We start from the raw sequence: 14,557 nt of genomic DNA, 5'->3' as shown, positions 1-14,557 counted from the left end.
CGGAATCCATTTGTTTGGGTAGGGTAGAATGGCCCGGGCCAGATCACTCAAGCTAGAGCCCAATAACTTTTATTTTCTTTTAAAGTGACGACTATTGAAAATAATTGCAAGCCCCTACTTCAACAAAGCAATTATCTATCCCTTACAACAAACACACTGAAAAGTGGTAATAGGAACCCTCTTGCGAATAGATATTTACAACTATTGAAATTGATTATAAGTCACTTTGTAAACGTAGTAACTACCTATAGTTTATACAACATAACCCTGGAAGCTCTCTTGCAAATGGATGTTTGCAACTCCTAGCGTGCCCTCATAGAGAATGTTGTAAAGTATCGTGTGCTAGACCACCAACCCACATTCCGCTCACTAAAGAGTTCAAGAAGGAAGACACAAAAAGTTATTTTTAGAACTTTTAAATGTATATGCAGAAATTAACATATTACACATGCAGGTAGGACCACATCTGCTCAAACCAGCTTATGACCTTTCAATTAAGATAGTTTTATTGACTGTTAACTAATAAGAGTGCAACCCAATTTCCAAGGACTGCTTTTTCACGCTTATTTCCTTGAGGCAATATTTATTACATGCATCCTGTGTCTCAAACTTATGATGATGGTCTACACTTAAAGCCTACTCTATTGAGTTATGAAACAACCTAGTAACCCTATCACGGCTCCATTACTTTTAGCCTTTCACGCTGGACAATTGTTTGCTTGTATTGCTCTACTGGGCATCAGCTTAATCTTTACTGCCTTCATTTGCTTCACCCCTTTTTCTTTTGTTCGCTTGGGTCATTTCAAGGTTTACATTAGAATAGCACGTCTGTGAAAACACTTTCACCTTTCAAAGCTGCATTTTATTTCCTGTTCTTCGTTGTGTCGTTCATTCCTGGTGCATCCAAAACCTGGCACGCAATAGCAGGTCCTGCTGCAGCCCTCAACACCCTGAAAGCAGAAACACGTACACTATCCAAAGGCACTAAAATGCACCATAATGATGTTCCTAACGTACCAAATGACATCCCAGATATGTAACGCACACTAACCAACAAACCTTATAAGCATACACTGTCAGGAACTGAGTGTCATAACAATGGGATTATGATATATAAAAGTTTCCTGAATAGTTGCAACCCATAAATTTCACAGTATGATAAATTATAATAAATATTATCAGAACAAAACACCAATCCACCATTTCCACTACATGACTTTCCTCTGATGACCTCCCCGCATCTTGGGAGTCCTCAACTGTAAACAGATCAATCATTACCAGCTTTTACCTGACCGCTCTTTCTAACTCTTTAAAATCCAAACACTGTTTTAAGGGAGCTTCATCAACCTCAAAGACGAAAGATCGAGACTCCAGTAAAACAGTAGATTTCAATAGGGCCTGTACCGAAGATCTGCTCTTGATGCCCTATCGGCATCCAGCATTGGCCCAGCACCACCACCATAAGACCCTCCACCCCACTGCACACACAGTTCATGATGTAAGCTAGCTAACTTGCAAGTTGCTGCTGCATATGCACATGATTAAAATCATGCCTGAAATGTGACAGAAGTGCCCTAAATTGGCTTACCGCACTATAATAGTCTAGACTACTTCGGTAGCTGCTTCCTGAGTAAGCAGAACCTGCACCGCCTCCGAGCATTCCGGATCCACCTCCTGGGTACCCATCACCGGGCCCAGCCTCATCTGGAGGCGATGCACGATCTACAGCAATCTGCCCAAAACCTGTGTCAGCCCATAATCTCTACAGCCATGGAACAGACGAACCACTTTAGACTGTAGACTTCCCAATACAGTGGCAGAAGACAGTCAAACCTTGTGGCCAAGGAGTTCATGGGGTCTGCGGCACACACGCTCAGCCGGACCTTCATCCGTAAAGGTTACAAAAGCAAAACCACGATGCCCTTTTCTCTTTGGATCCTGCAGGTACACCCTGGGGCCAAGTTAGGAGGCCAAAGCTGTATCAGACGATGCTGTACTTTACATGACATAGAAGCTAACCTTCGGCAGGAAAACATCCAAGACACGGCCAAAATTTCCAAAATACTGGCGCAAAGCTTCACTGGTAGCCTCTGATGGAAGCCTCCCAACAAAAATCTTATTCCTTCCCCCTCCACCTGAAAGAGCTTGAGGGGCCACACTTGAGCTGTAGATAGCAGAGCGGCTTTTAGCAGCAGAGCCCCCACCAAGATGACCACCACCACTAGGAGGCATACTAGACCAGCTGCTCCCTCCATACCGGCTTGACCCATAATCACCAGCATACCCCGACCCAGAGTAGTCATAAGCTCCATAAGGAGACAATCCTCCATAGCCTCCAAACCTAGGACCCCCTGCACCAGCAGCTATATAGGGGCTGTACGCTCCGTAAGCACCATTGTATTCTTTATCATAATACTTTGCAAGATATTCACTGCTGGAAAACTTTCCGGGGTAGTCATTCTTCCCAGATGATTTACCACCTTCATCCTGCAGAAAAGCCACAGATTAGGGCTTCCCTCTGCAGCAATCAGTTGCAGAGAGAGACGGTCAAAACATACCTTAGGAGTAGCTTCATCCACTGCCACCGTTGATCCTCCAATCTCATGAGTTTCAGCCATTACCTTCGTCACAGACTCTGTTGAAGACAAAGAGCTTCAGGCATATAGATGAGATGTTCTACTAGTGCAGAGATTCACGTGATGTATCAAAATCATAGTGAGATTAACATACTCACCAGAGTTCTCAAATGTGATAAAACCTATCCCTCGATGAGACTTGGCCCCTGAATCCTGAAGATAGGATAGAAAACCGAACCATGACAAGTGATTTGTGATTTCCCAGCACAAGAACACCCCTCTCAATTCCTACAAATCATCAACTGTACATACAAACGGTATTGCAGATACACAACGCTCTACTTTGCAAGCATTTCTTAACGGCATCCCATCATTAGTGATAAATACTAACTTCACACCGTGTACATCCCTGCTGGTGGGTGGACTTGCAAAGGAGGCTTAACAATGCATATGACTCATTTCAAGTTATGCATGCAAAAGTCAGACCCCAAACCTTACAAAATAAACATGGAATAAAGGTGAGAAAATGGCTGACCTTCGGCATGTAGATATCCGTAATTGTTCCAAATTTCTCAAAATACCTGCACAGAAAGGTCCCAAGAGTAGAAACTCAACAAATACACAAGGCATCCAGTAACACAGCTTACACAAGATGGGTTGAATGGGTTGTATCCTTAACAATTTTCAGACCCTCTTGCCTACTTTTAACACCTTGAATTCTCTTAGCCGGCTGTTGTATACAACCATAAAAGTAACCCAAGCTGCATGTCATGAATCAGGTGACATGGCTCTTCTGAAACACTGAGAATGTATCACTCTTCAAACGAAGAGGATAGACCCACACCTTGCGTGTGGCATCATCAATAAAAGACACACAGTATTTTGCCCCTCCCAAAGAAAGATGAGGCATCTCACATACATCTGTATGCACAAGCTCTAACTGAGCATCTTTCTGTCCAAGAGCTTTCTTGTGGGGGCACTGCAGTTGCCTGCCATATATACAATGCTCACAAAACTGAAAACTTGAAAACTTTAGAGAAGGCAAGTAACCCAAACGAGACAATTGCTCCATTCCTTTGACACTCATGTGTCCCAACCGGCTATGCCACATAGAGATTTCCGGCAGTTCGGTTGCATTTACATTAGCATGGTGACAAACACCTGCATGCATAAAGTAAAGAGTGTCCACCTTAGAGCCTCTGGCAACAACCAGTGAGCCCTTACTAATTTTCCACTTTCCACGACCAAATGTGGTAACATAATCAGCATCATCAAGCTGTCCACTAGAAAGCAGATTCTTCTTGATCTCAGGCACATGCCTGACATCATGGAGCATAAGCTGTGAGCCATCTGAAAACACAAGCCTCACATCACCTCTGCCAAGAATCTTGCATGCATGGTTATCACCCAAATAAACCACTCCTTCATTGCCAGCAGTATACCTGACAAACAAGTCTCTGCAACCTGTGACATAAAAGGAGGCACCTGAATCAATGATCCATGAGTGCATACCATGACCACCTGTAAGAAGTGAATGGGCATCAAGTGAAGACGTAAATAGGACCTCATCCTCACTGTCACCTGCATGTGACACATTGATTTCTTCAATCTTGACTCCACTTTTGCCCTTTGGCTTTACATCTTTGGCTTCATCTTTGTCTTTGTCTTTGCCTTTTCCCTTTTCCTTTTGATCATTTTTCCATTTGTAGCATTGCTTTTTAATGTGTCCCTTCTTGCCACAATAATGGCATTCCAAGTCCTTTTTGGAGCGAGACTTGCTCCTTCCCCGTTCTTGGCTTTTACCCCTTTGCTGGGATCTCCCACGTGCATTCATTGCATTGGACTTTCCAACAGAGTTGTTTTTCCTGTTCATCTCTTCTTGAAGAAGAGCACCCTCAACATCTGCATATGACAGCATAGCATTCGAATTGCTAGTGGCTGTCCTGAATGTGTCCCAACTCTCTGGCAAAGTGCATAAGAGAAAGGTGGCTTTGAACTCATCGTCCATTGCCAACTATTGATTTATAACTTGGCTGACAATACCATTAAACTCATTTAAATGGGCTGTCATAGACGCCCCTTCCTTCATCTGAAGACCTATGAGTTTCTTCAACCAATACACTTTGCTGGAGGCACTTTGCTGGGCATACAAGTCCTGCAATCTCTGCCACATTCCCCAAGCTGTCTTCTCTTCACGAATGCTGAAAAGTAATGAGTCTGACACAGACAACATGATAGTAGATCTTGCCAGCTCATCCATATCTTCCCACTCTTCAGCAGTAAGAGAAGCGGGCATTACACCCCTTTCTTTGATAGGCTTGTGCTGCTTTTTCTGGAGCAACACATTATAGCACTGGGTTTGCCAAATATCATAGTTATGTGAGCCTTCAAGCTTCTTGATGTGAAGCAATGAAGAGCTCTCACCTGTAGTTGCCATAGCAATATGCAACCTGTCAATGCCCGACTCCCTGCAAAATGTGCAAACACTGCACCAAAAGCACACAAAGTGCTCACAGTTGTTCTCCCAAGCTTTATCTCCCACTGCGGAAGCACGAATGCAACTCTACTCCCACTTTATGTGATGAAAACACCAAAATCTGGTTGCTGCAGATTTAGGACAGCACCTTAAATGTGCTCTGTTGCCCTTCCAAAGTACTGTACAGCAGTACTAAGTGCTCACCAATGATGTACCAAACCTGTACCGGCAAGTACAGCAGCTGAAATTGAACCTTTTCCTCACTCAAATCAATGTGCAACCATGCCAAAACTTGTACAAAGCTGTACCAAATCTGTACCAACAGGTACAGTAGCAATAAACTCTCTCTTGGCTGTCCAAATGAGTGAAAATCAGACTTTTACAGTCCCGAACACTGCATACAACAGTCCCGAACAGAAATTGGGCAAAAGCCCCTTGACTGCAAGCTGATTTCTGAGGATTCAAGGCATAAATGTCTTGCCTGCTGCTTTGCCAAGCTCAACAAGCATAAAATCTTGAAAAGCCCCTTGATTTAAGATCAATTGCTGATCATACATGGTACATTGACGCACATGAAGGCATCCAGAGTCTTCACGGTGCTTCTCCCTGGCCACATATACATCAAATACATGAAAGCCCCTTGATTTACAGGCACATTGAGTGCTTGTAAGGCATCAACACATTATCCACAGCATCAAATGCGATTGCCTGCATGCAAATCAATCCAATCGGCACAAAAGCCCCTTGATTTGCACTGCAATTTGCTGCAAATTTTGCCCGAATGTGCGATTTCTCACATCATACGGCATGTATGACTGCTTAATTGCACAAATACATCAAAAGCCCCAAATTTCGACATCCAATTTCCTGCAAATTGATCCTGATTGTGACCAATGTCACCCAATTTTGCCAATTTTGCTCAGAAATTGAGCAATTCGGCACCTGTACCTGCTCAATTGATTGAATTGATAAGAAATTCCCAAAATTGAAGGCAAATACCTCTTAATTTTTTGAATTTCTTTGATCTGCAGGCTGAATTTCAGTTGTTGCAGGAGAAAGGGGGGGGCACGTCTGATGCTGCTTGTGTTGATGGAGATGCGCCTGCTGTGCTGCAGCTGATACGCGTATGCTGCCTGGTTGGGCTGCTTTGTAGTCAAGCTTCGCAGGCGTGGGATCTACACAAGCGAAGGCGAGCCGATGCTGCTGCTGGCGACTCAATGTTGCCGCCTCCTGACTTCGCCTAAGTGGCCAGCACTTCTACATGCCCTTCGCCTAGTAGCGCTACAGGCTTCGCTGCTCTTCCTACTCGCTCGCCTGCCTCCGTGTCCTTGGCTTACGTGTCTAACGCCCAGCGCTAATACGCTTTGTAGCCAGCCGAATCGCGACCAAACGCCTCAACGCCCACTGCCTACGTGTCCGCTCCACGCTCGACGCCTGGCTGCTGTAGGCGCCTGGCTGCGCCGGATAGCTATGCAGCGTGGCTGCTGCCTGTTGGGCAGCGTAGACTACCTGCTGCGCTGCCTGCTGGTCGCTTCTGGCCTCTTCACACACAGGCTGCGCCCAACAGGAGAAGAACCAGCACTCACAGGCGACCAACTCAGGGTACGACCAGCACCTTCAGAATTCAGCACGACAATACGACTGCTCCACTGCTGAGTTAAGCTTAAGGCTCTGATACCAGTTGAATGGGAGAGAAAATTAGGGTTAGAGTTCATGTGGGAGACATACACAGAGAAGCAAGGGAGAGAGAGAGAGAGAGAGAGTTGTGGGGATAAGTCAACTCATGGGAATGAGTGTGTGACTCCCCTATCACACATGTATATTGCACTAGTACACATAGTGCACTTAGTACATTAAAAGTACAAAGTGTACTATGTACTATAACTTATGGGCTTGTACACACTATAAGGGTGGGCATAACGCCTTTACCCCAACATTTGGTCCACTTTCTTGCCACATGTCCCAATCTAAGAGATGGGTCCTTCCATAAACTTTATCTCTAAAAATATCCCAACTGGTAGACATTCTGTCATAGGCACTTTGCCAACTCTTGGTATCTGCTCAATTCCAGATGTAATGACACGAACAGAATTTCCATCGGGTTCGGGCCAAAAATAGCAACTCTCCTAAATTTTAGAAGTGTGGTCCTTTGTATTCTAGGATAATCCCCCATTCCCAAAGCTTGTACTTTCCAAATATTTAGACATCCTGGAGTCCACCAGACTCCTTTCATACTGGGAAATGTCCAGGCTGGTGACAACGACCAACCAGCACCTCAAGCATTACATGTAGGAAGAAGTCATAATTCAGCATTCTCATTCAGTCATTCATCATTCTAAGAAGTATCATGAGGTCACCCCACTGGGGTAGACCAAGGGCCTACATCATGTACCATCATTCAGTAACCTTTTTTTTTCCGAGAACATTCAGTAATCTTTTTGTACCATATTAGTACAAGAACACCCTGACACCAACTATCTCTCTTCTTCTCTCTCCTATGTCGTAATCATGTTTAATCAGCATCTTGTTCTTAATCAAGCTTATAGTTGTGGATCAGTCCAGCAAGGCTTCCACGCATGCAACAAGTGGTCACAGCTTCTCCCCAAAAAAAGGAAGGACGATCGGAAGAAGAAAGCATGGGTACGGACCATCTCCTGAACAACCTTGTTTTTACGGTCGACCACACCAATCTGTTGTGGAGTGCCAAGTGTGGAGAACTGATGGCCAATACCTTTCTGTGAACAAAAGTTGTGGAAGGCTTTGGAGATGAATTCTCCTCCATTGTCCGAACGGACTTGTTGAACCTTCTGTGTGGTCGCATTCTCGACCAGAGCCACCCACTCTCGTAAGCGAGAGAGAGAGTGTCACCAGCCTGGACATTTCCTAGTCTGAAAGGGGTCTGGTGGACTCCAGGATGTTTAAATATTTGGAAAGTACAAGCTTTGGGAATGGGGGATTATCCTAGGATACAAAGGACCACACTCCTAAAATTTAGGAGAGTTGCTATTTTTGGCTCGACTCCGATGGAAATTCTGTTCGCGTCATTACATCTGGAATTGAGCAGATACCAAGAGTTGGCAAAGTGCCTATGACAGAATGTCTACCAGTTGGGATATTTTTAGAGATAAAGTTTATGGAAGGACCCATCTCTTAGATTGGGACATGTGGCAAGGAGGTGGACCAAAGTGAGACAAGTGGCCTGACACTTGTTAGAAAATGGATCAAAGTGAGACAAGTGGCCTCACACTTGTCACTTCAGCTATTGTGTGGCTCTCCACTTGTCATTGTAGCCTTCTCTTGCCATTTTAGCTCATGGGAGGCCCAAATCTATAAATTGGAGCCCTCTCTCTTCATTAAGAGAGGCTCTCTTGCTGCACACTAGCCTCTACCACCGTTGAAGGCTTCTCTAATGATGGCTACTCTCTTTCTCTCTCTCTTGAAGGCTGCCCATGAAGAATACCGGCTGTTGGGGACTGTTTTGGAGGCTTCCATCCCGAAGAAATACTGAAGGCAAGGGTATTCAATCATTTATTATGATTTCTAGCCATTGTATGTGTTGTACCAGCATTTGTACTTGTTGTACCTGCTGTACCAGCCACCATACCGGCTGTACCAGCCATTGTACTTGCTGTACCAGCCACTGTACTTGCTGTACCTGCTGTACCAGCCACCGTACCGGCTGTACCAGCCTCTGTACCTGCTGTACCAGCCACCGTACCTGCTGTACTAGTCATTGTACTTGCTGTACCAGCCACTGTACTTGCTGTACCGGCTGTACCAGCCACCGTACCGGATGTACCAACCACTGTACCTGCTGTACCAGCCACCGTACCGGCTGTACCAGCCATTGTACCTGCTGTACCGGCTGAATGGAGAGTTGTACTTGCTGTACCCTTTCTATTGCATGAAGACCCGTGGTTTTTGGGGAAGAATCAGTACCCACACGGAGGTATATGGATTATATTGTTGGCTCGGCATTTCTACAGCCTATGTTCCGGCTCAGTTGCCCTGTGTTGGGCTGTGTTATGGCATTTGTATATGGATAATCCGGCATCTCCCGTGGGGAGAGTAAGGCCCTCAAAGCTTGTACATGATATTATTCTCCTTGGGTAATAAAATACTCCAAGGGGGGGGTCGGCCCATTCCGGCCTCTATGCGGTGTCACGTGTGCAAGCTCCATTTTCAGCATTTGTGGATGTTTTGTCCAGCTTTATGTTTTATGCAAAGTGATGATGGATATGTATTAAGGCTGTGGCTATGTTTAAATGTTTTAATATGCATTGATGGTATCAACAAGTGTGTCAAAGGCCCTAGTCCCCCGGGCACCCGCCGCCGCGAGTTACATTGGTATCAGAGCATAGGCTTTCTTGGAAGCAGAGGCTTCCTTCTATCAATAAGAAAGAGAAAAGATCTCAAGTGGGGACCGCACTTACCATCATTGCTGTTAAGCATGGCCAGCCGCTTCATAGCTTATGAAGCAAGAGCATGAGCAGTAGACAGCTTGTTGATCTAAGGATTTATGAATTCACAGAATTTTATCGTGGAAGTGTGAAGTTGGCTTTATGTGCACACGTTTAGCACTCTTTCCATATGGATATTGTGGATTATATTATCAAGCTTATAGGCAAGCTATATGGAGATATATCTCAGGATATCTTAAGGATATGGTGACGAGATATTTTGGCTTCATGACCAACCTGGCAAAGAAAAGCTAAGTATACTTTGAGTTTGTAAAGTTGGTGCTTTTGCTATTTACTATGAAGTGTTTTTGATGTTCACTAACCCTTGTATAGCTATGCAAGGAGAAAGGTGTTGTTGTTTGCCTTGAGATGGTTTCAAGGAAACATTGTTTATGGCTCCCTTTAATGGGATGAATTCTTTTCATGGCTCCCTTTAATGGGATGAATTCTTTTCATGGCTCTCTTTATTGGGATGGAATATATCTATGGAGATTTCTTTCTTGGACGAGATTTATATAGATATTGGGCTTCACAAGCAATTTCTATGGACGAATCTGTCCGAGTTTATAGAGAAGAAATCTTTGGATATCTCATGGATATGATGCTTTTATGGATAAAGTCCACCTCTACTCCAAGGTGTGTGGTTAGCACGGAGTATGTGGTAAGAGTTATGGTATACAAGGATTATGGTATACAGGTCTATGGATTCCTGGACTTCTTTTCTAGGAATTTGGATCCATCCTCAGGTTTATGGATTATGTTTATGGCTCCCTTTTACTGGGATCGATTATTCTTTTTGGCTCCCTTTATTTGGGATGCATTGGACTTATGGAACTCATGATTCACATACCCTGTGTAGTGTTCTCTTGTCCTACGTGCTCTCTTGAAGATTGTTTCTACCATGTGAGGGTGGAACAATAGAGAGCAGATGGAAGGGAACATGGGCACTTCAAAGGGTAGTGACAAGCACAACATACCCTGTGTAGTGTTCTCTTGTCCTACGTGCTCTCTTGAAGATTGTTTCTACCATGTGTGGGTGGAACAATAGAGAGCAGATGGAAGGGAACATGGGCACTTGAGAGGGTAGTGTGAGTTGGTGGCCGAAATGCCTATAAACTATGTGTAGCAGAAAGGCGTATGGAACACCAGGTTATCTATGCTTGCGAGTGATTGTTTTCAGGACTCCTTGTTTAGCCGCCCTGTGTAGTATTTCTCTTGTCCTAAGTGCTCTTCAAGATGTTGCTACCTTGCTTGGTAGAACATAGAGCCAATGGTAGAGAATATGGGCACTGAAGTCGGGCCGGGCGTCAAGGCAGTTCCTTGGTGATCTACATCGACATACCATTGTTTTCTAAATGTTGAATTTCATATGCATTGACATGGATTATGATATCTGGACTTATGGGACTGATTTGTCTCGCCCATTTACTTGGGACATGGATTATGATATCTGGACTTATGGGACTGTTTTGTCTCGCCCATTTACTTGGGACATGGATTATGATATCTGGACTTATGGGACTGATTTGTCTCGCCCATTTATCTTGGGACATGATTATGATATCTGGACTTATGGGACTGTTTTTGTCTCGCCCATTTATCTTGGGACATGATTTTGATATTGGTATTATGGAGACTTATTTAGTCTCGCCCATTTCTTTGGGACATGGATTCTTCAGTTATATTGGATTTTTTGAGACTGTCTCGTCTCGCCCAATCGATGGGACATGATTATATCTTGAATATATGGCTTGAAGCTTAAAGTTGCGGACAACTTTTAAGAAGTTGGGGAGGATGTCACCAGCCTGGACATTTCCTAGTCTGAAAGGGGTCTGGTGGACTCCAGGATGTTTAAATATTTGGAAAGTACAAGCTTTGGGAATGGGGGATTATCCTAGGATACAACGGACCACACTCCTAAAATTTAGGAGAGTTGCTATTTTTGGCTCGACTCCGATGGAAATTCTGTTCGCGTCATTACATCTGGAATTGAGCAGATACCAAGAGTTGGCAAAGTGCCTATGACAGAATGTCTAGCAGTTGGGATATTTTTAGAGATAAAGTTTATGGAAGGACCCATCTCTTAGATTGGGACATGTGGCAAGGAGGTGGACCAAAGTGAGACAAGTGGCCTGACACTTGTTAGAAAATGGATCAAAGTGAGACAAGTGGCCTCACACTTGTCACTTCAGCTATTGTGTGGCTCTCCACTTGTCATTGTAGCCTTCTCTTGCCATTTTAGCTCATGGGAGGCCCAAATCTATAAATTGGAGCCCTCTCTCTTCATTAAGAGAGGCTCTCTTGCTGCACACTAGCCTCTACCACCGTTGAAGGCTTCTCTAATGATGGCTACTCTCTTTCTCTCTCTCTTGAAGGCTGCCCATGAAGAATACCGGCTGTTGGGGACTGTTTTGGAGGCTTCCATCCCGAAGAAATACTGAAGGCAAGGGTATTCAATCATTTATTATGATTTCTAGCCATTGTATGTGTTGTACCAGCATTTGTACTTGTTGTACCTGCTGTACCAGCCACCATACCGGCTGTACCAGCCATTGTACTTGCTGTACCAGCCACTGTACTTGCTGTACCTGCTGTACCAGCCACCGTACCGGCTGTACCAGCCTCTGTACCTGCTGTACCAGCCACCGTACCTGCTGTACTAGTCATTGTACTTGCTGTACCAGCCACTGTACTTGCTGTACCGGCTGTACCAGCCACCGTACCGGATGTACCAACCACTGTACCTGCTGTACCAGACACCGTACCGGCTGTACCAGCCATTGTACCTGCTGTACCGGCTGAATGGAGAGTTGTACTTGCTGTACCCTTTCTATTGCATGAAGACCCGTGGTTTTTGGGGAAGAATCAGTACCCACACGGAGGTATATGGATTATATTGTTGGCTCGGCATTTCTACAGCCTATGTTCCGGCTCAGTTGCCCTGTGTTGGGCTGTGTTATGGCATTTGTATATGGATAATCCGGCATCTCCCGTGGGGAGAGTAAGGCCCTCAAAGCTTGTACATGATATTATTCTCCTTGGGTAATAAAATACTCCAAGGGGGGGGTCGGCCCATTCCGGCCTCTATGCGGTGTCACGTGTGCAAGCTCCATTTTCAGCATTTGTGGATGTTTTGTCCAGCTTTATGTTTTATGCAAAGTGATGATGGATATGTATTAAGGCTGTGGCTATGTTTAAATGTTTTAATATGCATTGATGGTATCAACAAGTGTGTCAAAGGCCCTAGTCCCCCGGGCACCCGCCGCCGCGAGTTACAGAGAGAGAGAGAGAGAGAGAGAGGTATTAACATCGGTAGAATGCTTGAGATTTTCCTACCAAGAGATACACCCAAACTTTACGTGAGAAATCATCAATAATAAGCATTAAGTACATGGCACCACCCCATGTAGTAGTCCGCATGGGACCACACAAGTTCATATGGATAAGCTCCAGGATGTGAGAAGCCCAATGAGTAGCCTCATGAGGGAAAGGCTCTCTATGTTGCTTGCTATGCAAACAAGCCACACAAGTGGAGTGGGAGGGTTTCAACTACTCCACTATCTGCTCGGAAGACAACAGTTGAAGAGAAGCATAGTTCAAGTGCCCGTGGCGAGCATGCCACAACGTTGTTGTCATGTGCACAGTGTGTATCTATCGTGTGCTACACACACACAAGACTAGCTTCGAGGTTTGGGGAAGCTTGGAGCTAGGCAAGCTAATTGACGAGCTGAGTTAGGGATAGACTAACGGGCGGGCACCCAAGTGTGGACGCCCGATGACCGGCCAAGAGCCTATAAAAGGGTGGCCAAGGTTAGTCATTAGTCATATAGAGAGTCTCGCGAGTTTGTGAGAGCTCTATGGTCTTGGAGCATGGATCTAGTGCAGATGTGCACCTGCTTTACGCAGCCGAGGCCGGCAACAATCTCGAGGCCCGCGAGGGTAGCTTCGTGGCGGTATGGGACGTCGCGAGGAGGAGATTGGTCGGTACGTCAACCTAGTTAGCTCAGCTCGTGACTCGGTGGGGACAGCCAAGACTGTGGGCTTGCCCACGGCTGTCATGGTTGGGAGGTGAGTCAAGCCTGCACCTCCTCGTGATCGTTCCAGGTTCGTGCGGAACAAATGTCATGTCCTCGACATCTATAAATTCTTGAGGAGTAACTAACTGATCTGTTCCACCCAGTACTTCCTTAAGTCTACTAACATGAAATACAGGATGAACTTTCACATGAGAAGGCAAATCCAATTCATATGCAACTGAACCAATCCTTCGTGTAATACGAAATGGTCCACAGTATCTAGGGGATAATTTCAGAGATCGACCTATCCGTAAAGTCTCAGAATCTTTCGGAACTCGCAAATATACCATCGTTTCTTCAGAGAACTCTCTAGGTGAACGATGTCTATTAGAATAAAACCTATCTCGGTCTTGAGCACTTCTAATAGATTCTTTCGCAACTTATAACATTTCTTGCATATCTTGCAAAAAATTACGTACTGCATCATGTTGAAGTCCTGAGAATCCTACTGTAACAGGTGATCTAGGTTGAAAACCATACATAAGCATGAAAGGACTAAAACCTGTACTCGTATGCTTAGTACTGTTATATGCAAATTCTAACATAGGAAGATAATCCTCCCATGAACTCTGTCTTTTGGATACATATGCTCAAAGCATATCCTCCAAAATCTGATTCACTCTTTCAATCTGACCAGCAGATTGAGGATGATCAAAGGAACTCAAATTCAAAGTTGTTTCCAACTTCTCAAAAACAAGTTTCCAAAAATCACTCGTAAACTTAGAGTCCTTATCCTTGACTATGTCTTGCGGTAACCCGTACAGTCTAAACAATTGCTCGATAAACTGCCGTGCTAATTGCGTAGCTGTAATAGTCTTCCGGGTCGGTTAAAATCTAGCCATTTTTGTCAAGTGATCTACCACAACCCAAATAGAATCGTGGCCTTGATGTGTTCGTGGCAATCCGGTAATAAAATCCATGGAAATACTTTCCCATTTATTACCTGGGATTTGCAAAGGATGCAACAAC

The 14,557-nt window shown here is 44.7% G+C and overlaps 1 protein-coding gene across 3 annotated transcripts in view; it reads right to left on the bottom strand.

The window, feature by feature from the left end:
* Positions 1-1,084: 1,084 nt before the first annotated feature.
* The window catches only part of LOC147635725 (uncharacterized), a 39,160-nt gene continuing 25,687 nt past the window's right edge, over positions 1,085-14,557 (bottom strand). For all 3 annotated transcript variants that reach the window (XM_086803123.1, XM_086803122.1, XM_086803121.1), the window contains exons 7-13: positions 3,112-3,157; positions 2,735-2,789; positions 2,559-2,635; positions 2,020-2,487; positions 1,834-1,938; positions 1,589-1,732; positions 1,085-1,478 (exon numbers count right to left, since the gene is read on the bottom strand). In XM_086803123.1, coding sequence (XP_086659249.1) covers positions 1,389-1,478; positions 1,589-1,732; positions 1,834-1,938; positions 2,020-2,487; positions 2,559-2,635; positions 2,735-2,789; positions 3,112-3,157 — 985 coding nt within the window. In that variant the 3' untranslated portion in view covers positions 1,085-1,388. The remainder of the gene's footprint in view (positions 1,479-1,588; positions 1,733-1,833; positions 1,939-2,019; positions 2,488-2,558; positions 2,636-2,734; positions 2,790-3,111; positions 3,158-14,557) is intronic.

This window comes from Cibotium barometz, chromosome 9, assembly GCF_041138505.1.
Source record: "Cibotium barometz isolate CiBa-2024 chromosome 9, ASM4113850v1, whole genome shotgun sequence".
Classification (NCBI taxonomy): Eukaryota; Viridiplantae; Streptophyta; class Polypodiopsida; order Cyatheales; family Cibotiaceae; genus Cibotium; species Cibotium barometz.
Note: the sequence above shows the minus strand (reverse complement) of the source record. Positions and strands in the feature narration are given on the sequence as shown.